The sequence below is a fragment of the Cinclus cinclus genome, chromosome 3 (genome assembly GCF_963662255.1).
Source record: "Cinclus cinclus chromosome 3, bCinCin1.1, whole genome shotgun sequence".
Classification (NCBI taxonomy): Eukaryota; Metazoa; Chordata; class Aves; order Passeriformes; family Cinclidae; genus Cinclus; species Cinclus cinclus.
Window position 1 is genome coordinate 76,996,810 of NC_085048.1, and position 24,937 is coordinate 77,021,746.

The 24,937-nt window shown below is 37.1% G+C and overlaps 1 protein-coding gene across 1 annotated transcript in view; it reads right to left on the bottom strand.

The window, feature by feature from the left end:
• Window positions 1–24,937, bottom strand: part of BIRC6 (baculoviral IAP repeat containing 6) — a 174,380-nt gene that overhangs the window by 65,348 nt on the left and 84,095 nt on the right. The window contains exons 47-59 of the mRNA XM_062490247.1: window positions 22,911–23,086; window positions 22,272–22,368; window positions 21,896–22,090; window positions 19,788–19,988; window positions 18,892–19,171; window positions 16,587–16,843; window positions 15,313–15,421; window positions 14,594–14,815; window positions 10,892–11,672; window positions 9,854–9,997; window positions 8,036–8,165; window positions 3,074–3,205; window positions 593–760 (exon numbers count right to left, since the gene is read on the bottom strand). Coding sequence (XP_062346231.1) covers window positions 593–760; window positions 3,074–3,205; window positions 8,036–8,165; window positions 9,854–9,997; window positions 10,892–11,672; window positions 14,594–14,815; window positions 15,313–15,421; window positions 16,587–16,843; window positions 18,892–19,171; window positions 19,788–19,988; window positions 21,896–22,090; window positions 22,272–22,368; window positions 22,911–23,086 — 2,892 coding nt within the window. The remainder of the gene's footprint in view (window positions 1–592; window positions 761–3,073; window positions 3,206–8,035; window positions 8,166–9,853; window positions 9,998–10,891; window positions 11,673–14,593; window positions 14,816–15,312; window positions 15,422–16,586; window positions 16,844–18,891; window positions 19,172–19,787; window positions 19,989–21,895; window positions 22,091–22,271; window positions 22,369–22,910; window positions 23,087–24,937) is intronic.

Consider the following 24,937-nt stretch of genomic DNA (forward strand, 5'->3'; position numbering starts at 1 on the left):
TTAATCAAGTAAAACAATATCTAAGAGTTCCTTAGTAACAACCTGTTTCTTCAATTGAAGATTGCGTCTTAAGAAAAACAAAAATTAAAAATATCTTGCCATTGTGCAAGTAAGTTTTCTGCCCTTTTTTCCCCCCCATCACTGATTTTCTTGATTATTTTTATTAACTGTGTGCTGTGCAAGATGTGACCAGATCACAAATACACAATAGTTTACATGACCATCACAAGACAGACAACCTTTACCAGCTACATACTGAAAACAGGCCACTTTGTGGATTGCAAATATTTTCTTCATATTTCTGCTTTCACTCATGAGTGAAAGTGGAAGTGTTTTGAGAAGTTTTTTAGGAACAAGGTAATAAACTTCAAGGGAGATAAACATAATGGCTACTTTTTTCAGCCACTATGATGTTACAATGCTGCAGCTGCCGATGTTACAATGCTTTCCACTTGAAAGCTGTCCACCTGCCCAGAAGGGTTCCACACTTCCAAGATGCTTATGCCCATTACCAGTGCAAGAACTTCCTGGTCACATATCAGCCACTGAAAAGACCATAATTTTGATGTTTATAGTGTATTATTAAAGTTACCTGGTAGTAGTTTGTGGTATAGATGAAAGACTGGAACACTAATGGTCTTGCTGGAGGATTCTCCTCCTGAGGAAGAAGTACCAACTTTATCTGCCATCACTCTTCCTCGCCGTGATGGTGGACGAGGAGGGGTGGATGAAACAGCTCTTTTTGACTGAGATTTCAAACCTAGTACAGAAGTAAAAAATGTCAAGTTGTTCTAGTATTTAATACCTTCAGTTAGCCAAGATACAACACACTCAAAACCTTCAATGACAGAAAAATATAAGAACTTTACCTCACCGGCTATTTAAACACAAGAATAACATTTATGTATAAAACGTATTTGGATATAATCCCAGTAGTCTTACTTAAAAGGCTGTACAGTCTCCTAAGCCCCAAACATAAACCAAATCATAACTAGATTATACCATGCATAAAAAACCCCAAAAGCTATTCAGATTCTGCTCTTGTTAAAGAGAGTGTCTCATAAGGGGCCTTACAACAAAACATTTTTAGGCTGTCTTTTCACCAGAAAGCAAGAAAGGCACAATTTTCCAAACTGACAGACATTTCAGCACAGATTATAGATAGTAACCACTTGCCTGGCCCACAAAGGTGACTTCAGCTGCAGTACTCACAGTACCACCTGTGATGAAAGGTGTCTTTATATGTGCTTTTCAAGTTCCCTGGTCCCAAAACATTTGAAGTAAGCACTACCATGAAAACTATGAGGCAGAATAGCTACATAAAAGCTTACTGTTATCACACAGCAAGACTGCCTTATCTTAGGACAGCTTAAGGTGACTTAAGGTACAGCAAAATTATACTACAATCATAAACCCTTCTGTGCAGCTGACAGACCAAGGTAAAAAGCCAACAGGTCAAAGACAGACACAAAGATAGACAATTACTAACTTATCATTGTCCAAGAGCTGCCACAAAACTGACAACAGCCACACTTCAAATGCTGCAATACACTCTGGTTTTAGCTGGCCATTAGAAGCAGTTCTAATGAACAACATATTGTCCAATAATCTCAGCACACTAAACTAGCTTGCCTCAGGAAGATCAGGCTGCAAATACCATCTTCTCCCTCTATTAATTCTACCCATAGGTAAAAAGTTCAATACTTTTAATTTCTTGAGATTCTGAAGATGCTAAGAAACCCTCAAAATATATGAAAAATTAATGACAGAAGAAGAAAATATTTGACAAACAGGTAGCAAAAACAGGTAGCAAATGAAATAAGTTTACATTTAAACACTTACTAAATTGATGAAAATTGGAAACAACATCAGAAATAACTGAAATCTGCTTCTTTTTAATAGAGAATGGGGTATATTAGGCAGTAAGATGAGTAATGCAACTGGAATGATACGGCTGACTGTGCTATGCCCTATCTTCAAGCTTGGCATAATATTTTTATTTCTGTGATTTTTTTAAATTCGCATTTTAACCCTTTGCTTGGGACCTATTGATATTTTAGATACTACTAAAACATGTTTAACTTGTTTAAACTACTACTACTGTAAATATCTTGTCAGATAAAGATTAACATAGCCATGTTACTCTAAATGTATAGCAAGTTCAGTGAAACTGCTGCCCTATTCAACATTTGCTTTAAGAGTTATATGTACATCTAAAACCTGAAATAAAAAGCTTAAGAAATATTGGTGCCAAAAGTCAAAGGAAATCAGCATCTCTGCTTTCTGCTTCATGAAGTGTGAAGGAACTCGAGGTACCTCAATAATGATGGAAAGCTAGATAGGAAGGGAGTAGTTTGAAGTTCATTAATCAACGTCAAACTGAAAGACTAATGACTTCTACAGCCATCATCTGAACTGTAACATTTGTGTACCAATGCAAAATTAATATGCTCAATCTATACCCTCCAACAACAGGTCCGCAGGAAAAGGGCTTACTTACATGAAAGATATCTGAAGGTTTGACTCACTAGCTTTTATAAACTGAATGGTTTGAAAGAAACTCCAGTATTAGCTGTTTCCAAGTGGAATAACCTGCTTTTGTGCCAACACCTCCACCTGACAGTTTTTAGCAGAGTACCATTAGTTGTTATGCCAAGTATGTGGATACCTTTTATTTCTGAAGCGTATTTTGGGAAGAGAGAGGTGATTAAATTCTCTTGCACCACCTACTGCAAAAAGGTAGAAGCAATAATATCCTCCAAGATTCAGGGGTGTCTTTAAAAAATGCTGTAACATTCCCTAGCAACAGCATCCACGAAAATACCACTGACACATATATTTAGGTGTACATACTTTTGATGAATTTGTCAACGTATAACCTGCTAGAGGCAGCCATTTCACCAGGAATCAATCTTGGCTGCCTAACAGTGCATTATAATTGCAGTACCGGGTACTACAATCTTCTTAACTATCACAAGTAATAATATTAATTACTGGTAGATATTTTCTTCCCCATACACACTTTTAACACCAGAAAAATCCATTTTATATAAGACAGAAGAAAAAGACATACCAGAAGCAACAACAACACTGTAATTGTCCTGAAATCCATTTTCTGCTTTAACTTTTTCTTTCTCTTCATAGTTCTTTTTTTCTTTATCTTCCTTCTGTTCATTAATTAGCTTAGCTGTAATACTGGGTGTATCTATATGGGGATGGAGGGGACAAGGACAAAGAGGAAAGAAAAGCATATCAAGATATTAGGATTTTATTAGTTTCTAAGCTGTTAATAAGGCTATTCTCAACTACTGTAGCATCTCAGAGTTCCAACAGAGGCAGCAATACCTATGTCAACACCTATGAATTAAGGTATTATAGTAATTCTGTCCCCTTCTTCTCCCAAAACTTTGTTCTCTGACAATTTAAATCCGTTACAGTTTAAAACCATTACTTGATGAGTCAAGCATTTTCACACTAAAAAAAACTACTAAATCACTGCAATCAACCAAAAATGAGATTAAGCAAAACATCCCTATTCAAATCCAAACCCCATGAACCAAAAATCCCACAAAAAATCCTGACAAAACATCAACAGCAAAAAAGTCCGAAACTGTTTTTTAAAGACAGCTGCAGACTTATTTAAATAGGCTCTTGTATTTGGGTCTGGGTATCTCTCGTTACATATGGATCCAATTTCAGAACTGGTAAATTCTCTTCCTTTGAAATTGGAAAATGCCTCAAGTACATTACACAACCAGATCGTGAGCCGTTTGCTTAAGAGAACATTAGATTACCATAGTTCAACCATTTCATTCAATTATTAGTGTAGATCACAACAACCAATAAGTTATTAAATTTAATCTAATTTATTAAATCACTGATGATAGGTGACAGTGGATGATTTCATACCCTGTACGGTACAACACTGGTAGCAAAATGGCCAAGTAATTCTCAAATTGCTTCTGAGTAGTAACTTGCTTCCACATAGCCACAGCAGCTTGAAGGTACAACCAGACTCAAGACCTAGAAGTACCATCCAGCTACCTTTAACTTTGTGTCACCAGTGGGAGAGGTGCTGAAAGGGATGTGGTTTGGCTGCTTGGAAATATATTATGATTTGTGCCTGTAAACATTAGTTATATCTCTCTTAGACAGCAGTGGAGACTGAAAAAACATACAGAGTGTGAAAATACTGCCACTTAGGACTCAACATTCACACACATTCACTCTATGTATAGATCTGTGTGTATATATACATACACACAAATATAGCTATCTATGAGACTGTGTATGTTTTTTGCTTTAAAAAATTCATTGTTATTATTACTATTACTATTATTAAATTTCAGAGTTGCTCTGGTTTTGTACCATGGACTCAATGTCCACTTAATGCTGGGGAATTTTAGGGTCATTAATAAAATTATTAAAGAAGGTTAAGCAATGGTATTTTAACTACTCAGGTGATACCCAGATTTGTTGTTCAGTTTTTCTGACTCAAGCAGCAACTCAAGACTAAGGTGCATTAAATACAAAACAACTGGTACTCATCCAGGCAATCCTATCTGCTGTATACTGTACACTTTCTTCCTATGGTGAAGGGATGCAAGTAGCAGATCGATCAATGATTTCAGGACCCCTTTCTCCCCCCATTTTTTTTTAGAGCTGGGGAAAAAAGTACAAAATTAATATGGCTCTTGTGATTTATTTATGCAAAAAGTATGAAATGGTTAATTACAACAGTAAAGAAAAAAGAAGTTAACTCAAGGGACAGATTCTGATACGGGATCTTCATGACTTCCTATTGCTATAATGGTGATAGTCTCTTCTTTCTTTTCTACCCCAGTCCACCCCTTCTGTCTCTCACCCTAAACACACAGCTTGCTCCTCTAATATTCAAGCCTTCTTTAATCTGTCCTAACCACGGACTTTATGGGATGCCATACAAGAACCACAAAGCCAAGGCATAGCAATCCTGTAGCAAACCCTAAAGTTATGGTGCCCTACAAAGTCAGCACTTGACCATTTTCAATTACAGACATTACAGTTTACCACATCATCACATTCTCCTCTCCAGTCCTCACTAGCACTGGCTATGAAGCTGACAATACACACTAAGGCAGCTACTCAGTACAGTTTATGTCACTACTCAACAACTGACCCCTACCTCATATGAAGTGATCATCTCACCCATTACAGTAATGATGAGATCCTTGTGCAGTTTGTGACCAGAAAAACCTTAGTCACATTTCGCACATGACTCTCTGGACAGTAATTAACGACAGAATTCAACCAGAAACAGTAAATTATTCCTCGATAAATAAGATACAAGCATTTATCTAGGAATGGATATTTTTCTATTAAAATCTTAAAACACATCTTGCCCTATCTAGTATTCTGCCAAATAACATTTTAATACTCCTATCAGCTTGTTAGGTAACATTTATTGCCCCAATAAATTTTCCATAGATATAAAAAAAGCAACATTTGCTTTTAACTCAATGAAGACGTGCCTCATAAATGAAAAGTTGATCTACACAGACTTCCAAAAAAAGTACACATTCGAGTAAACCTACATATAGGAGGATACATACCTAGTCAGATGGATGGGCAACTAAGTGCACACCCTTCAGTGCACATCTCCCATGTGGCAAAAAGATAGTTGCTCTAACAATCGATGACTTTTCTTTGGTACTATTGAGACCCACATTTGAAGAATAAAGAGGCAGTCCTGGATTTGCTATTTTTTTTTTAACTACACACGTATCTGGCATGGACATGACATCTTTAGTAGGAATTCTACTCTCTAACTAAATATTAAAAAATATTAACCCTAATCTTTAACATATAGTTCTGTTTCCTAAAGTATTAAATAAACACTAAAATTAAAGGTGGAATTTATTTTAAGAATAAGATGTCTACCATTTAGGTGTCAAAATCCATATTATGGTCTGTGAAAGCCTGATCAACCAAGTTCCCTACAGAGAGGTTAATCTCTCAGCGTATATTCAAGTAGCATAACTGAAAGTACTGAAATTTAAAAAACAACAACAAAAAATTAATGTTTTAACATTATCCTCCCACTGTGCATAATTTTAAAATTAATACCTAAAAGTAAATTATACTTTTCATTTTCCATTTAGCAAGCAAATGCAAATATTTATATAGCACACAAAGGTATAACCACAGAAATTAGATGGAGTCTTTATCAAGGTCCTTTTCACAAGACATACATCTCCACCTTGAGGTGTATCATTAAGTTTCAGGATATTTACCTGACAGAATCTGGGGAAATTTAATGAATGGATGAAAGACATTGTGTTTTAAAGACTAATACTTGCATACACCATATGCAAGCCATATGCAACCTTACATACCATTTGTATAGTCAAACAAATAATGTAAGATTTTTTTATTTTTTAAACTGCATTTAAAAAACAGGTGTGATGTTTTACCCTGAGGGGAGGGCACACTTTTTCTCCATGAGAACTTCCTCTGTGGATTGATGGGACCACTTGAAGGCTGCTTTAGCTGTTGACAGCCTGAGAAAACCATTGGAAAAGTCGGTTCGCTCAGTGAATCACATTTGAAGCAAAGTAAACCCCGGGAAAGCTCCCTTGTATTTCTGGCCTCTCACAAAGTAACACCGACCTGGCACGGCCCCGCTTCCAATGCGGCCCAGGCCGGGCAGGAGCGGCTCCAGAGGCTGCTGGGCCCTGTCTTTAACCAGGGGCCCCAGTGGCCAAGAGGATCCAGCCCATTGCTGGGATCCTCGCCCTTTTCCCGGTGTGTCCGTGGCTCGGGGGGCCCTGCCCTGCCCTGCCCCGGCTCGGAGCAGCCCTGGGGTGGCCGAGCCCGCCCGGCCGCCCTCACGGGCTGGGGGGAGGCAGCCGGGCCCGGTTCGGGAGAGCCCCCAGGGCTTTGTGTGCTGGGCAGGGCAGAGGGAGAACCCCCGGGCTGCGGCTGGAGCTGGGGGCGGGCAGCGCCGGGGGAAAGCCATGGACACACGGCCTTGGCACCCATTTCTCCTCTGCGTGCACTCTGCAGTTTCCATCCGGCCCCCCCAGCACGGCCTGGGCACCCTGAGATCCTGACACAGCTCCGGCATGGCCTGGCACAGCCCCTGCAACTTCTGGGTGAGGTTTTAACTTTTTTTTCCAATGCTCAGATAAGACTTACAGACTTTCATCTTTCCTTGGGTGAGAGGGAGAAGAACAGAAAGGATACACCAAAGTCAATGAAGTAAGACCTAAGTTTCTAAATGGATGGAGAATGAGGAGATGTCATGAAGGTTGGCTGAAAAATCTTTTTGTAAGTTATAGGGGTGGACTGTACTTCACTAAAAATTTCTTTAAACCATGAAGAAAAGAGAGACATGGGGGGATGGAGCAAGGTGTAAAGTGTTTGAAGAATCCTTTGCCCTGAGGAAAAGAGGGGGATCTCTGTTCCTGGAAATGAAGTATGAACAGAGAGAAGAGAGCCAAAGAGAACTTTTGCCCTTGAGCAGCTCATCCTTAAAAGTAATAACCCATGACTTTTTAACATGGCCTGCAACTCAGTTCTGAAAAGACTGTGAAGTGGGAGGAAATTCATGATAGCAGATCCCGGCTGGCTGCTATTCATGAAAAAGTGGAGTCAAAAGAAAACTGGTTATTTCCTCTCTTGGTAAAAGATCCTTATAGCTAAACAAGAAGAAACTCCTCTCCCTAAAGTAAGCTGAAAAAGATTATTTAAGTAAGGAATTGACTGAAGTGTCCCTGTATGTTGTTAAGCTGTAACAAAGGGGGAAAGAAGAATTGTCTGAAAATCTGTTCTGAATTTATTACTATTATTCTTTGTGTTGCTAATAAAGTTCTTCTTTATTCCCTTTTACATTTTAGGCCTGCTTTACTTTTACTCCTAATTCTATTTCACAACAAAAGGTAAATATATTACAATTGGCAAACCTAAACTATTACATTTTCAGTGCATTGGCCAGGAAACAAACAAACTAAACCATGACACAGGAAAACAAAATCATGAACTATTGCAAACTTGCCTGACACACGATCAAGAACCTCTGCTAGAGTGGTTGAGACAGGCAAGTGAAGAGTACGAAATTTGTGTCCAGCTCCATACATTGGATGTTGAATTACATGACTGGTAGCATTAATTCTACCTTTGTACAGCTGAAAGGAAAAAACAGTCAACATTAATTATTACTTTAACACGGAAAAATAACTTAAACCACTATGTTCTTATAAAGCCATGTCAGCTACATAAAGCTAAATTCTTAGCGTGCTAAAAAAGAAAACTGACATATCCTTCAATTTTGGAGGTATACAGTAAAAATGCTTCAAATTAGGACATGTTTTGTTTTTTAACTCAAAATAATTTGTTATGAAAGCCTACAACAGTTTTAGGACCAGAACCAGTATGATATCATCTTTGCTTTAAAAAACCCAATTATTTTACATAGCTGTAAAATGTCTTCTTTTCAAGAGAAAAATTGCATGCCTGAGACTTGCAATTATTCAGGAAATTGAAACAAACTAAATACTTAAAACTTAACAATATACTTTGAGTAGAGAAAGATAATATTTCTCTGTTGCTCTGACTTCAGGAGGAAGTTTTTTCTAGACTTAATATCTACTTTTTGTTATGACAGGTAACTAAGCCACTATTAGTTAAAACTTTGCAAATATTTTACCATAATGGATTTTAGACAGCCCCTGAAGACCTGTTTATTCATATGCACTTACAGGACCAAGTTATTATTGTGCAGTACAATAAAAAAAAATCGTATTTGCTGACAACCAGAACAAAGCTTCTGAAATAGAGTTGTGCTAAGAACTTCTAAGATAAAAATGGGGAACCAATCTTTGAAAGATTATGTTGTTAAATATTCTAGAAGTATATCCTGTACATCCACATTATTTTTAAGGTTTCTCTTTGCATGTTATAGGAGGAATCATCTCAATAAGAACCTAATTTCCCAGTGTTTTTAATAGAAAAAACTGAATTATGGCAACTTCAAAACATTTTTTTCTGCTTTTACATATCTAGTAACAGCTTTCTGTAAAAATCTGTTGTATGCAAAACAATTAACAGAAAATTGATGTTACCTTCACATTAACAATGGACCTGTTAGCAAACACTCAGCCAAGTTAAAACATTTAAATGTTTGTGATAAAACTGTGTTTCTGCCTCTTTTTCCATTTTACACTATCCAATCCAGTTTCCCTCTCATATATCTCCTGTAGTACTTTACTTCGATACAGAAATCAAAGCAACCAATATTTTTTTCTGGATGGGAGTATCAGATCTCTTAAAGAAATTTGTGGGTTTACCCTATTTTTCAGTCACTGTTAGCCTTCAATGGAGAGCATTTCAGACATCAATTGTAATTCTGTTCAAGTGAAGCATGTGGAACCATAAAGCATACATCTGCTTTATAAATTAATTTACATATTTGTCACTCAATTTATTCATGGCATTTTGGCTAACTGCTGAAGGATGTCTGCCAATTCTGACTGTGACTGATCCTTAATGAAACTGCTAAGGACAACTGGATAGATATTGTATCTATATTTATTGCTAGTGTGTAACAGTGCTATTAAAAAGGCTTCTGTAAGAAATTTCAGTTGTCAGATGCTTCAGAAGCAGTATATTTCCAACAAATATTTTGTGTCATCGTAAGGTAGCGCCTTTAATTTTCCTCTAAAATGACGTGTTACAAGTCAACAGCACTTTCCAAAATTCCATGAAGTGTACAGCAGAATAAAGCTGCAAGCATTTAAAATTTGAATATTCTCAGACTTAAGATTTAAATGCTAAATTTATTCCATGTTTACCACACAGTATCAAAAATTCTTACTGGACAAGGTGACTGAAGGAACAAAGTCACTTTCTCATCCTCTAGCATCAGCTGCAAAAAAAGCCTCCTAATAAATCCTGAAATATTTCCAGAGGTTGGGAGGTTCCCACGCTGAGGAGAGGACTGGAACAATTCACAGAGAACCTGAGAATGCAAAATGATATCAGATTTAAAATATTTCTATATTTAGGTCTTTAACATATAGCTCTACAGAGCCATAGTAGGCACTGTCTGAGATCCAGTTATCACACAAACCAGCCCAGAAATGAGCACTACTCAAGAAAATACCTGCAGCAAATAAGGTGTTTAATATAAAAGGTTAAAATGCTGACTATGGCATCAAAGTAATTGTAAACACACAGATTTCTCAAAAACACAGAAAACTGAAAATAAAGTAGTCATAAAAACAGCTTTTGAATTCCTAAAGCAAACCTTTCCCACAGCATAATGCACTATTACTCCCAGCTATTAACAGAGAACTGACTCGATTTTTTACTGAAGCCTACTTCTTCCTAGAGCATCATAATTTTTAATGCTGAAAAATCCATTTTTTCATTATCCTTGTATTCAGCTAGGTCTGCAAGGTTAATGAATGTGATGAAGACAGCTGAATCTGCTCTAGAATGCCAAATGCAAAGCCATATTATGCAATAACCTGTATTTCCTTGGACACAGGTGGCACAAGCAAATTTCCCAGGACATAACTCCTTAGGTTGCTAATATTAAATATGCATATGAAGCTTGCTGTTCAAATTCCATTTCACAAAAGTTTAGACCTATCCAATTAAACAGTCTTCTGCAGTTTGATTTAAAGTTTATTTCTCTTAAAGTGGAATACAAATCTATACACAGGACTGGACAGCCGTGCCAAAACTTTTTTATATGCTTCAGACAAGCTAACAGTTTTAATAAAAAAAGTTTCCAGTCAACAACAGCTTAAAAAACTCAAGTGATTATAAGGAAAGGTTAAAAAACCAAAGTTTTTAAATTTAGCTGTAGCTATTAATAAATGAAAACATTATTATTTTTCTCTCTCACCTGTGCCATAAGTCTCTGGTTATTTGGATGGCAAGAGATGCACTGTAGGAAAAAAGCAACTGTTGCATTTTCAATTGCTGTCCGCTGCTGAGTGGTCAATCCTGTGGTTACGGTCGAAGAAAGCAAGCTGGATCTTGCACTGGTCTGTTGTGCCGTCATATTGTGTCCTCCCGAGGTAGCACCAGAATGGCACAACAGGAATAAAAGTGCTGTCCACAATGGATTGACTTCAGAGCCACCCAACCAATCCTTCATCATGTGGCTGTTGCCAACTTCTGTCAGAAACCTGAGAACAGGAGCAACCAGGTCTGCCGTGATGGGCATTTTATTAAAGTGCTGTGGAACGTGGTGCCTCCTGAGCCTGTCCTGGGTGATATCCACTGATTGTGCAGTGCAGTCAGAGCTAGAGGTATGGTTAAAGCAAAAACTAGCAAGACTTCTTACAAGCAGTGAAGGCAAACCTGAGTCCAGTAACTGCTTGATAGCTTCAGGAGACTGAGATGAGGCAGCAAGAGTAGCCAGGTGAGACTCTGTTAGTGCAAGAGGGGCTTGTGCATTTTTAGAGTCATCTGTCAAAGATGAACTAAGGTCCTGCTTTTTGCTGTCATCGGTCATAGACAGTCTGTGCTGACACTGCATTGGAGGAGGAGTGATACCCATCCATCCCATCAATAAGGAAAAATAATTTGGGTGGATGTGGCACATGGAACAAAGCAAACTATCAACAGCTTTCTTCAAAACCATGTTGCAGGGAAGAGACATGGACCAGTTAAACAGTGACCTGTAGAAGACAGAAAATCCTATCAATACATAGTCTACGAGTAATTTTCCCCTTTTTTATCACTGGCTCATACAACAATTTTGTACTTTTATGATTTACTATTATAGAAGCTGCTGTGAAACACTCCGTGCCGAACTTGGAAGCTTCTTTTGGATCACAGTATCAGCAGGATGCTGATTACCCAAAAGGCATTTCTCAACTGAATGCTTAAATTTCTTTAACCACACTGTATTTTAAATAGATATAAACCAGCTACACACAAAAACCAGATTTCAGTCTTTCAACAACTGTCATACATTTTATCCACTTTTAACCAACTGCAGCCTCTTTGTGCTGTCAATTCTCCAAGCTGCAGCTATTAGGTCACACACGTGCGTACACAGACTCATTTACATGAAGGTCTCAATTCTTTGTAAGAACTGAAAGCACTTTAACATGTGTCAGAACTTCTAAAAATTTCACTTATTAGGCATTTTCCTAAAGATACTGCAAACAAATGAAAGCAGCAACCACCTTGTTGATTGAAAAACACACCCTTGCTATTCTTACTTGACTTAAACTTAGGACACAAGTTAACAACAGAATTATTCCTCAGGGATTCTAAAATCCCACCTAACTTTGACATCACATCCAAGTGCTATCTACTTAAATGCTAATGCAAGGCATATGAGTGCCGAAGCTAATTTAGATCCTGTTATTCAGCTTAAATTTCAGAAGGGGTACTTGCAAAGTAAAATGATAAATTCTTCACACAGACTTGTTCAGAGTAAGTGAAGAACTTTTTTAAAAAAAGCCAGTTTTCCAAACTGCATTCACAGTACCTTGACACCACAGGTGTCACATTATTTTAACATCTACATACAGAGGCAAACATGCACTTTGTGCCATTCAATGCTAGATTTTTAAATTAAATTTGGATGTATTATCATATATTGCATTTCTATTTGAAGACAAGGATTGTTTTCCCCTCTTCTGGATGGAAATGTTATTCTATGTTTAGTCTAAGGGCACACTAGGAACTCAAGGAACCCTTTGGGTCTAAGCAAAAGCTGGATTTATCACCAGTCAAGAGCATGGTTGATAAAACCCCTCCCCAGCAGAAAACTCATCTCACTGACTAAATTATCTATAACCCTGGAAAGACAGTCACAACTTCCAAAAGTCCACATATAATAAAGCTACATTTACCTCTTCTCCAACTATATATTAACACAGTCCAAATGCTAAAATCTTCTGGATGAATTCATGCTATATGAAAATATTTTTTTTTTCTAAATACATATTTAAAAATGGCTAAGGGATTAGCATCCGTTGGCCAAAGCAAAACTATTGAAATGGAAAATTGGGATGATGGGAAAATTTTTCCAAGAAAAAAGTAATTTATCATGTGAAGGAGAAACTTGGAGCTATAGCTAGAATCCATTACAATATTTCAAAAGTTACAATATCAAAGAAGGTGAAGAATACACATGAAAAGTTATTTTTATTAGAAAAATTATTTACCCATATAACTCTGAGAAAAAAGCTTTTACATTTATTGAATAATATATTTTATAATTTGCTCCAGATGGTGGCTCATATGAGTGATAGTTTTATATCTGGCAGGAGGTAAGGGAATGGAGCTATATTATAACTTGCATACTCAAACTAGGTACAAACTATCATTTCTCAATGTGATGAATACAATACGCTATCCTCCAAAAGACAGGAACTCAGCTGTGAAACTCACTTCTATATAAATCTAATTGGACTGTCCATTTTAGAAAGCCCATTTTTATTAGAGCTTTTCCTTTTCAAATGTTAAAATGTATCCCGAAAATGTATTTCTGTTAGTGTAAAAGGACTAATTGACCTGCAATTTAAAATCCTTAAACTGATTCCCAAGATGAACAAGCTTATTTTGAATTAAAATTATCTGCATCACAGTATCACTGAAGTGTCTTTGGAAACTATCTTGCTTGAAGTCATGTTGTACATGTCAGAGTTCCACATGCTTATACCTGTAACCATAATTTAGACACTTGCTGGTGTTTGAATGTTTGGCTATGCCTAAAGGAGACTGGTCATGGAAAAATATTAAGGTTTCCTAGGAGCAACAATAAAACCACGTGCAAACATCTCTTCATTAACTGCAATTGTATTCAACAGTACAAATCAAAGATCCTTGACAAATGCTAGATAAAGTAATTTAACAGTCATTTTTCTCTAAAACATGTGTGACAGTTTTGTGGCTTCCCTTTTTTATTGTTTTGTTTAAAGAGATGTTTAAGCAACATAAACTGCAAATATTAGAGCATATATTTTCATTTTGGGAATCATTAAGAGTATACATCTGGTGTTCAGGGTGAACTTCTCTTTAGAATCCACCAAAATGAAGCAAATTCATAGTTTTAAGATTCACTCCAGATTTTGTGCCTCCATTTCTTTCAGATGAGAATGGCCAGAACAGAAATGGAAACTCTAAGAAAACATCTTCCCCTTCCTACCTCTCGGCTACCAGTTATAGATGTTGGATACTGTGATGACTAAGATAATGTTTCTATAACAGCATCCTAATGAAGATCATTTAGAGGTAGTGGGAAAATTACTGCAAACAACTTCAACAAGAACAGTCCATTAAAAGAACGGATGAACAAAACCATGAACCAGCTTACCTTTCATATATATGCAAGTATATACATGGATTTGCTGCTTCATTTCAGATTTTTGGGTCTTTAAACACAATTATACCTGGAATATGTGAAGTGCAGCTTTGAGTTTAGAACTGTTTGAGTATCTTTAGATACCCATTCTATCCATTAGCTTCAGGCATATCACTTTCCACTATATCTCACAGTAACTGCTCTTCAAGCTGTATTATATCCAGGAACAAAACAATTTAATTATAAAAATAACGTGGTGCAAAACTTTGCTTTACTTACTCAAAGAGCTCCCTGTCCAGCAATGCTGGCAAATCGTATTCAACGAGCAATTCGTAACTATGCCACAAAATTGCTGCTACACAATGCAAGTGGGAAGGAGATGGCATCAAAAGCCCATACTCTCTGGTTGAGCTACTGGGACAAATGTAGCTGACCCGGCCACTTTTTTTCATAGCTGCAACCCTTGCAGAATCACTGACCCATTTCAGCAATGCTTGAATTCTGTAAGACAAGATGAAGTTGCACACTATAAACGAGAAAGAAACATTTAGAATCAAAGCAGCTTGCTGGTTTTCTTTGTAACCCAATTTACACGTTTATCTCTTTCTTTGGAGTGAAGTTCAAGAGTGAGATCAAGCTCCTTTTTCTCAAGACTTAGATCAGGACAAAATTAATTTAAAAAATTTATCTTGGACAGCCAAATGTGAACCTTCAACAGAAAAAGAAAATATAGCAGGTATACGAGTTCTGACTATTTGAGAAAAAATTCAGTTGAAAAGTTTTATCACATTTTTAACAGCAGGAAAGGAGGGACAGCATTCCCTGGAAAGGTTACCAAAAGCAGAAAGTTGGGTGAGCTTTTTCAGATTTCTGCACTTCCACGCTACCTTGTAACAATCAGATTTCAAAAATGTTTGGTTTTGTGAACTAATGCCAAGCCACTGTTTAGCAGGTTATTTTTTGTATATGCTTCCATATGACAACCCAAATAACATTACCTATCTTTTGTTCCAGGGTCTTGAGTTGTTCCAAGCTGATAAAGAATGTCTATTGTGGAGTCAGAAGAGAGACCATTTAATCTTCCAAAGAGTAAAGGGCTATTCAGATCTTGCCGCATTAAAAAAAAAAAAAAAGGGGAGGGGAAATAATAGAAGTACTTACATACAAATTTTTTAAAGTGTAGTAATGACATTATTACAGAATTGTAATATTAACAGTAAATTAAGTTTTTTCATTAACATAAGGATGAAATTCCTGTACACACCACTATCTTAAAACTGTGCACTTTGCATGTCCAACGTTCAGCCTTACTATGAAAGGAAAAGCCATTACAACATTAATCAGATTCAGGACTTAGAGCTTTACATAGTAGGTTTCTTCAACACATTCCAAAAGATATTATTATTTCCAAAGAGCTGTCAGACCTCTCACTTCACAGAAGCAAACACATTTTTCAGAATGCATGCTTATTTAACTCCAATTTACAGCAATGGGATTACAGCTGAAGATTTCCACAGATTATTTCCTATTCAGCTTGCCCTCACTGTGCTCATCTTCTGTCCTGCCAGAGAGTACACTCCTACCTAACAACATTCCAGCTAAACAGAACAGTCTACACCGAAACACTAACTCATGGCAAAAGAAGTCATGGAAACCATTTTAAAAAAGAGTGTTCTATGTCAGCAGCCTCAAAACAGGAAAAAATTGTTTTCTTTCACTTAGAAGCTACAAAACAGCAAAGTGATATGAAACCATAAATGCAAAATCCCCAGTGCACTAACAGAACAGCTTCTGCAAAATTTCACTGTAGGACACAGAATGTAGTCTCATCTTCATTATGTACTTCCACACATAAATGTTTTCAATTTTCAATAGCTTAGTGCTATTCAGTATTCATACTGTACTACAGACTACTGCTGCCCAAATTCTGCTGCCTTAGCTTTCCTTAGCAGTACTTGTGGCAGTACTCTTTATTTTAAAATATCTGGACACAGTATCTAAAGTAAGGGGCATTTAGGATACACTGTGCATCCTACTCTGTCTTCAAAACACCCACCTAATTATGAAAATCAAACAACCCTGGTTGCACTGCTTTACCTTGGTAGGACTACCCACATACAAACAAAGACTGTGATACTTAGAAGCCCAACAAAGAACAATAGCAAGTTCTGGCAACCCAGGTTCAGAATCAGAAAGTAACATGTATTGTATTAGTACTTTTATACAAGCAATGTTTTTAAGCAACAACTGAAAAGAAATACACTGCACTTACCTGCAGGATCACTCCCTGATGCTGAGCAGTTTCTCAGAAGAATGTCAATCAATTTTAGGCCAATTCTGGTGGACTGAAGCCCAATTTTCACAAGCACAGCCTCAATGTTTGGAGAATGCATCCCACAGTAAGGGGACATTAGTAAAGCAGCACATGTCTGCAACAGATTAGCAGTGGGTGCTGCAGCACTAGCCATCATTCCTTCCAAATCACTTATGTGAGTGAGGCAGTGGTGCAATAATCTTAACCATCCAATACTGAAAAGGAAAATAGAAAAACGAGCTAATATATTATTTTATTATATTACTTTTTATCTGTAGCATAACTACTTAGATTAGATTAGAGGACAAGTAGTGCAGAAAACTTCTGTGACATCATCAATCATCATCTGAGCAAAGCAAATGACTGAATTTAAGACCACAATGAAAGATACATTAGTAATGGTGTTGGAATAATTGAGTTAAGACTGTAAGAAAAGCAGAGTCTGTGGACAGAAAGAATTAAGAGCCTGCAAGTTTTATTACTACAGTTTTTCAAGATTTCTCAATTCACATACATATTTCTTCCAACAGGAAGAAATCCTTCCCTGTTGAGGGAAGGATGAAAATGATGATGTTTTATACAAGGGGATGGGTGTGGGGTGAGTTTGGGTTTTATGGATAGTTGGGTTTTTTTTTTCTTTTCTGGGTTTTTTTTACATCAAAAGGAGTGAAGGTGTAACAGTAGTTGGCATTAAAATTACACACCTGCACAACTTCCCTGACATTACAAACTTTTAGGATCATACACATTTACAATAAACTACAGTGAAACTTATGTAACCTGATTTAAAATGCATATAGAAAAAGCACAGAAATTAAAAATGTGTTAGCTACTACATTCTCTCATGTCCCTCATTCTTTGACAAAATCATTTAGAAGTCCTTTTAATAACAAATCCTGAGAAATAAACCTATTGTAATTGAATCAATTTGGAAACACAGTCAGACTTTATTTATAAAATACACCACAATACTATTTAAACTAGCATCATGAACAAGATGGCAATCTGAGCTGCATGTGAAATAAATGGCATCTTTCACTGACAAGTTCTAAACTAGCAGGTTGCTTCCACAACTAACCTTTACAACAGTTTAAAAAAATGTAAATGTTATTATAGATCTTAAATTAGGCTTACCATTTTATTTTAGGAATTATTTACTCCTAAAGCAATTGGATTCATCAATTACAAGAGAGCAAGTTCTCTGTTACGTCTACAACAAAATTTATGCAAGTTTGCTGCATTTATGTTTCACGTTACTATCACTGTTTTCTTGACAAGCTAAAGCATTAAGCTGAAAGCTACAATAAAACATTTCAAGAAATGAGGAACATACTCTCACGTTTCTTTAGATATTGATTATTCCTGTGTGACTTTATTATAACCTTTTCTGAAGTAAAAAACACAGTACAATTCGGCTATAATAATTCACTTCACTGCTATTTAAGTGCAAAGACCAATTTCAGTTATATGGCTTTTAATAAATACACAGAGAGTATTCATGTACTTATGCTCTCAATTTTTTTCCCTACAAAAGAAAGGTTTTTAAAATTTTCACATGCCCTCTTCAAATTTATAAACATTAAGGTTAAAGTTAAAGTACTTAAAATTAATGAGTTTTACAATTTAGCAAGCTACACTTAAAAACCAGGAAGTCACAAAAATCCAGCCAGCAAATTAAATTCAAAGTTGGAAAACTTTGACAACTCTAAAAAAATTCCTTACGTGTTCATTTATTTTTAAAATTAGTATGAAACTCCAAATGCCACCTAACCAAATAAAGGCTTTAAATAAAAAATCTTGCTAATATGCCAGAATCATAACAGCATTCAGCTCCTATTTCTGAAATGTTTGCAAGCAGCAATATTAGATATGACTTCCACAAAACATTCCATTGTTCTATTTCTACTCCCGCTCTAACACTTATGTAACTTCGTTGACTTCTGTAAGGATAAGAAGTATTTTGGCACTCCATTATTTTTGACAGCTGCCTACCCATTAAAACCACAAAATGCAACTCCAAATGCTTTCCTATGTGTTGTATTCTCTCGCCACTGCAGGGACAAAACATTCCCTTTTACATTTGCAGACTGAGCACGCTACTAAAGAAGGCAGAAGTACTGCTTGTATTTCCCTTCATGTTGGGGAAAAAAACTGACAAAGAGTTTGCTACTGAAAGGTCTAACTCGGAGAAGAAAATGCCATAAAAAACCCAAACCCTAAACCATACACTGGCCCAAACTGTCCCCTGACACTGGAGCCTCACCTCGTTTTGGAGACCTGGTCCTCGGAGGGAAGGAAGGGATTATTGACGGTGGCAGAGGATGTGTTTCCAAAGGCAGTCAGGCCCAACAGCTTGATCTGAGAGAGGCCCAGGGTACTGGCATCCCGAGGACGATGGAGACGAAGGCAGACAGCTGAAGCAACTTCAGCTTTTACCAGCTGGATTTTTATATAGGTGAGACCACTCGTGATAACAGGAGTTGACAAAGGTAACATATTGACACCATCTGCGCTTATTTCAACAGATACTGATGAAGGGCAAGCTACGGAGTAAGAAAGTTTAACACTATTTTAAAATCTATATTGGTTTGTCTTCATCATGGATACAACATGGTCAACAATTCAGAGAACAAAATGACTGGAATGATCTCAGGCAGACACTACTACAGAACTGCAGCCGGGGAACTTGACCTGGGAGATGGTACATGTTAAAAAGCACAAGAATTTTGATACATGTTATATATAGTTTATTTCAAAGACTTCAGATGAAGAAAAGTCCTGTCACTGACAACAGTTTCCCTGTCAGGGCTACAACAATAAGAGCTGAAAATCTCTTGCTTTTCCCCAACTACCATAAAAAAGCATTTTGCCTTCAGACCCTTGACCAATAACACTTTCTCACTGGGCAAAGTTTTGGTAAGTATGACTAAGTTTTTTGACATACTTAACATGAATGCCACATGACATCTACTAGGCTAGAAAATGAGTAGAGGCAGTGCCTTCAGTTCTCAAAGAAAGCAGAATTTGCAAGTTTTCCAACTTATTTTACAGGCATTACTCAAACAACCTCCCAGCTTTAGCTCCTCTGATTATACTCTCCGTACTGTATCTCAGCCTTCAAACTTTTGAACTGGCATCAACATCAGTGAATCTACTTACTTGCCAGAGAGGCCAGGTGAGGCTGGATGTGGATTTCCTTGAGCAGCACAGCTGCAGGAAGGTGAATCGTGAGGTCACACCAAGCTTCCTCAGGTAAAAAAATGTATGACCATGCAGCAGACCGAGCCCGTCTGTGGGGAGGAGTAGCCTGCAACAGCACTTCAGCAGGCTGGGCAGTGGGGCTGCTTGAGGTGATTGAACCTTCAGAAATAGCACCATTAACACTGATTATTAATGTTTATTAATAAAACCCGGATTAATTTACAACTTGAACTGTGGAAAACACCTTTTTTCTGTCTCATCTCTTTTGCTTTATCAGTAATATCCCACACTTAATGCCCACTGCCCAGTTACTTTTCTTTTACTCTGAGACTGTTTTAAATAGGCAGTTTACACACTGACATGCATGTGCATGTCCTTGAAATTTGCTAGGGGACAGCTGCTACCAAAGTTCTAAATGTATTCTCAAGAGTACATGACAAAAACAGAACAAATAGAAAGGTGCAGGTTGAACAGCATGCTTAGAATTTGAACTCAGTTAATTCACAGTTACACACTTCAAATACTAAAATAACATAAATTACTTTAAAACCAACTTCAGTAACCTTTTTTCTTTAAAAAGGTTTCACATGAAAACCCTTTTCTAAAAAAGACATCAGAATAAAAAAAAAGAAACCTGACCACAGCTGCTGCTTCTTTTTCCACTCCTAGCATAAGTTAAGAATGAAGAAGGAAGATGTAAGAAGTCTTCTTTAGCAAGTTATTAAGTTATAGCAAGACCAGATTTGAGCTGCTCCAACCACAGGTACTTGGGGTGCTCTACTGTAAGGTAGCTATAATCTGACCCCACAACTAAAGGCCTAGCAGCAGCTGGACATTAATTCCTGGACACATTTTGATAAATTTTCATCCCAAAATGAATTAAGCTCACCTCAGAGAATAACCACATGATGAGAATCAGAATTTACTACAGAGACCATTAAATATGGGAATTAGAATGTACTAAGTGAGGGCAACCAGAAGGTTAATTTCAAAAGCATGCTCCTGACTGAAAGTTAAATATTAAGAGAGATGCCCTCATGGAAGAACACTAAGAACTGAAGTATTCTGCAAGCTGGAAGATAAGGTAGGCAAAAACCTACCACCATACATGCTTAGGATTTTTATTATTTAAAGTAATAGAGAACAAACATTTGCAGGATTCCTAAATTTACCACTTAGAAATTTGTGAAGACCAAAGTAGAAGATTTCCAGTGGCCCCTATTCTACCAAATAAACCTCTTTTCATTGTCTTTTGTAATGCCATTATTTTTGACACTCTGAATCACAGGACTGAATGGATTCCTTTCTCATTCAACAAGCTCTCCAGAAATGTTAAAATTAATCCCCTCCTGTCACTGAGACAAACTGTATGAATACATTCAAGGGCCGCACCAGCTAGTGGACAGCAACAGAAAACAAAGACACTAGTAGTGAAAAGGAAAGCCTTTGTAAGATATTACAGTACCACTACCTCTTAAAACAGACATATTTTAGTTAACTGGCAGCCATTATATGAATATCAAAACAGCATTTCAATTTTAACAAATGCTCATGCAGGCAACTTGAGAGCAGTTAGAAGTAGGTATGAGAGCACATCAGCAATATCAGCCTTGTGCTCCAGCTTCTTCTGCTCTGCTTCACAGAGCTCAGGCTCATTGTCTATCATCCCATCATGCCATAATTCTGTATTAAGTCCATCAACATTGATGTGCCTAAAAAGAAGTTACTGAGTCTTAGTGTGTCTAAGGCAGATGGTGGGCTGGAACCAGGCATCCCCTGACCTAGGGGAGGAGAAAGGGGCTTGCCTTGATGCATGACTTCATTCAGACACAGATCAACTCCCTCTCCTTCTCTCTCCTGTCCATTACCACAGGTAATGAGGTCTTATTACCTGTGGTGGAGGGGACTAACCTCAACATTACCTTGAAACACCAGCAACCACTCTCATTATACAAGATTTAGTAGTACTGGAACATAAGACACTATTGTATTACTTTCTGTTAAGAACTTGATGCACATTCAAATGACCAGCAGATATTAATCTAAGAGAAAGGAGCATTACTCACCCAAAGGTGCAAAATTGTGAATTCCTTCTGCATTATCAGGCTCAGAAGCAAGCACTCTGGCTTTCAAACTGCTATCTGTCGCTTTGGTGGGACCAGAATCCAGGAATTTCATAATAGTTGAAACCATGCTTCTTGCTGTGTTAACAATAGCTCTTGTGCTTGTTACCATGTTGTTGCAGATAAGTTGAACACCGCCTGTGTATAACGCGGGCAGAGAGAAAAAAATATTGCTCAGAAGCATGCAATAGATTCCACACAAAGGCCTATTCAGTAAATTGGTCCATGTAGACACATTGGCCATATATGTATTCTTTAAATGCCAAACAAATCTAAACCAAACTTTTTGTTGATGTGGCTAAAGAAAAGACATTCTTACCCATATCATGGAAAGCCTTCAGTGCCTCACTTGTATCCAACACTCGTAAAATGAACCAGAGCAGTGGCTCAGATAACTGACAAGTGGCAAGAGAACCCTAAAAGCAAATCAATTAAGAAATACATGGTTTCACACAAAATTAATACAGCAGAAACTCAAATAACAGCTCTCAGCCTTCCTCTTTTACTAAGTAAAATTACCAGGGAAGAAATGCTACCACAGCTGACCTCTCTGCCACCATATACAACATGTTCCACATGGTTCAATTCCTTACACAGGAAAAGTCTTTTGGGTATGGAAAAGCTCAAAATCGTGCACTGAGCATCTTCAAGGAAATAAGAGTACTGAGCATTAAAATAGCCACAATAAATGTGCTCCTCACTTGCACATAATAAAACACCTGTTCCATCTTCAAACCTCTAGCCAGGAACATTTACAGGAATGTCAAAATGTCCTTAGACAAAACTCTCTCCCTCTACTACGGGCAACAGAGAGAGGCTTCCTCACTTCAGCACCTAAATGAAGTGAGGTTGTAAAAATGTTAACATTTCTTTTACATAGCAATACTTTAGTCTTCTGACCTTATTACTGATTACAGAATCAACTACCTTGAAGCACAGCAAGCCTACTGGAGCTTACCTGCCTTCCCATGTACCCACAGGCCATGTAGGTAAGAATAGGCTGAAGCATCACTTGAACTGTTGTTGCTTTCTTACTAAGTGTTGTCAGGATAGTGAACAACCCATCTCCAACTGATATTGCATCCAAACCACCATGAAAGTTCTCATGTTTAGTCAGATGTAATCCACTTGCACCTAAATGAAAACAGATAGTTCAAAGGTCACAAACTGAGACCTAACAAACCATTAACAGCACATAAGAGAACTCAAGAATATTAAAATGTTCACATGGATTTTACAAAGTACAAATGGACCAGTTTTCAGGATCATATGACTTACAATTAAGGGTTCTCATATATGTATAAATTGGAAGACTTGACCCAGGAAGTCAGGAAATTTCAATCAAATCAGATCATAAAACTTAGTGTAATTAGTGAAGGAATCAGGGTAACTACAAGGATTGGAATCACTCCTAGCTAGAAGCAACTGACATTTAAGGTTTTTTACAGGTAATGATAAAGTGCCCTTGTGCTGCCAAAAACTGCCCCAAACATTTAAGACACATACTTCTATCAGATATACGTCTCCTGGAAATTTGCTTCTCACTATTAAAGCTCAGGATTTATTCATGGCAATTTTCTGAATATTGATTATCAGCAATATTGACTACACATTGCTGAGATTACAGACAGAAAGCAAAATAATAATCTTCCCATGGAAGAGATTACTTCCATAAATACAACTGTCTTACAAATCATATGACTTCAATCTGCAAGAGCTGTTAGAAGTGGTCTTAGATTTAAATGTAAGACAACCATAGAGTAATCCTGTCCCATTTAGAGAAATTAAAGTTGTACTAACAAATAATAATAAAAAACAACGTGCTCAAGTGATCTTTGGAACATGTCTTAAAGAAACATTTTGGCAAGAGAATTGCCAGGTGTAATACTTTGGCCACCTTTAAATGGTTAAGAAAGCAAATATTGATAAGCAATGCATGCACACAAACCAATAAAGCTGTGCCCTAAGACCCAGCCTCTGTCCAGCCTAGGAAAGTTAAATGGAACAAATGATAGAGGAGCTGAAGTAAAGTAAGCTGGATTTGCTGTGAGGGAGGACCTTCAGGTGAGGAAAAGATAGGGCAGGAGGCGAATACTGCTACTTTTATGATTTTCACAGTTTATCAATTACAAAGCATAAAACCCTAATGAAGCAGACATAATGGTCATAAAAGGAAAAACAGAAAGAAAAATGTTTAAAATTCATGTGACAAATTAATTACTTGGGGCCATCCTGGATCCTGACCAGCTTGCTTGCCAGATGCAGTAAATTAACGCTATTACCATAAATTCTGGCACCAGAGCCACTACCTAACAGTAACCTTTGCAGACGTCTTGTTTACCTATGCTGGTAGCACCTTTCCATGCTGCATTAGTTATTACATGTTCAATACTATATGATGATAACTAATTTTTGGATCCTGTCTAACCTTGGCTACAGTCATGCAAAATTCTTTGTTCACAGGAATTGTCTGGAGAGAGCTTAAAATGTTTTTCTTTAAGGAACTAAACCCACAAATAGCTGTGTTACATCTTCCCAAAATACATGGACAGATTATTTTCAATAACCTATATTAAAAACCCTTTGGAAGAACAATCCATTGAAGGGATTAGCTGGCCCAGAACCCTAATTTCAATAAAAAACATTTTGAAAAAACTATCTTCCTAAACTGCCCTTAAAAAATGCAAAACAATTGCTGGACAAAAATCAATGGTTTAAAAAGATATCAAAGTTGAGGAGAATATCTGAATTTCACTCCAAAGAAACACAGAACAAACCATCTTTCCAAGAACAAACTACTTTAGTGTTCATAGTGTGTTTGCAATATGACACCAACTACCCAAAGTGATGAAAGAGATAATGTGGAATTAATTTCAGGAAGGTTCCAACAGCACAATCCAGGCTTGTGAAATCCTGCCTCCTGTTTGACTAGAGATAACTGTCTTTTCCTCAATTCATGCTGAAATAAACCACTACCCTAGTATT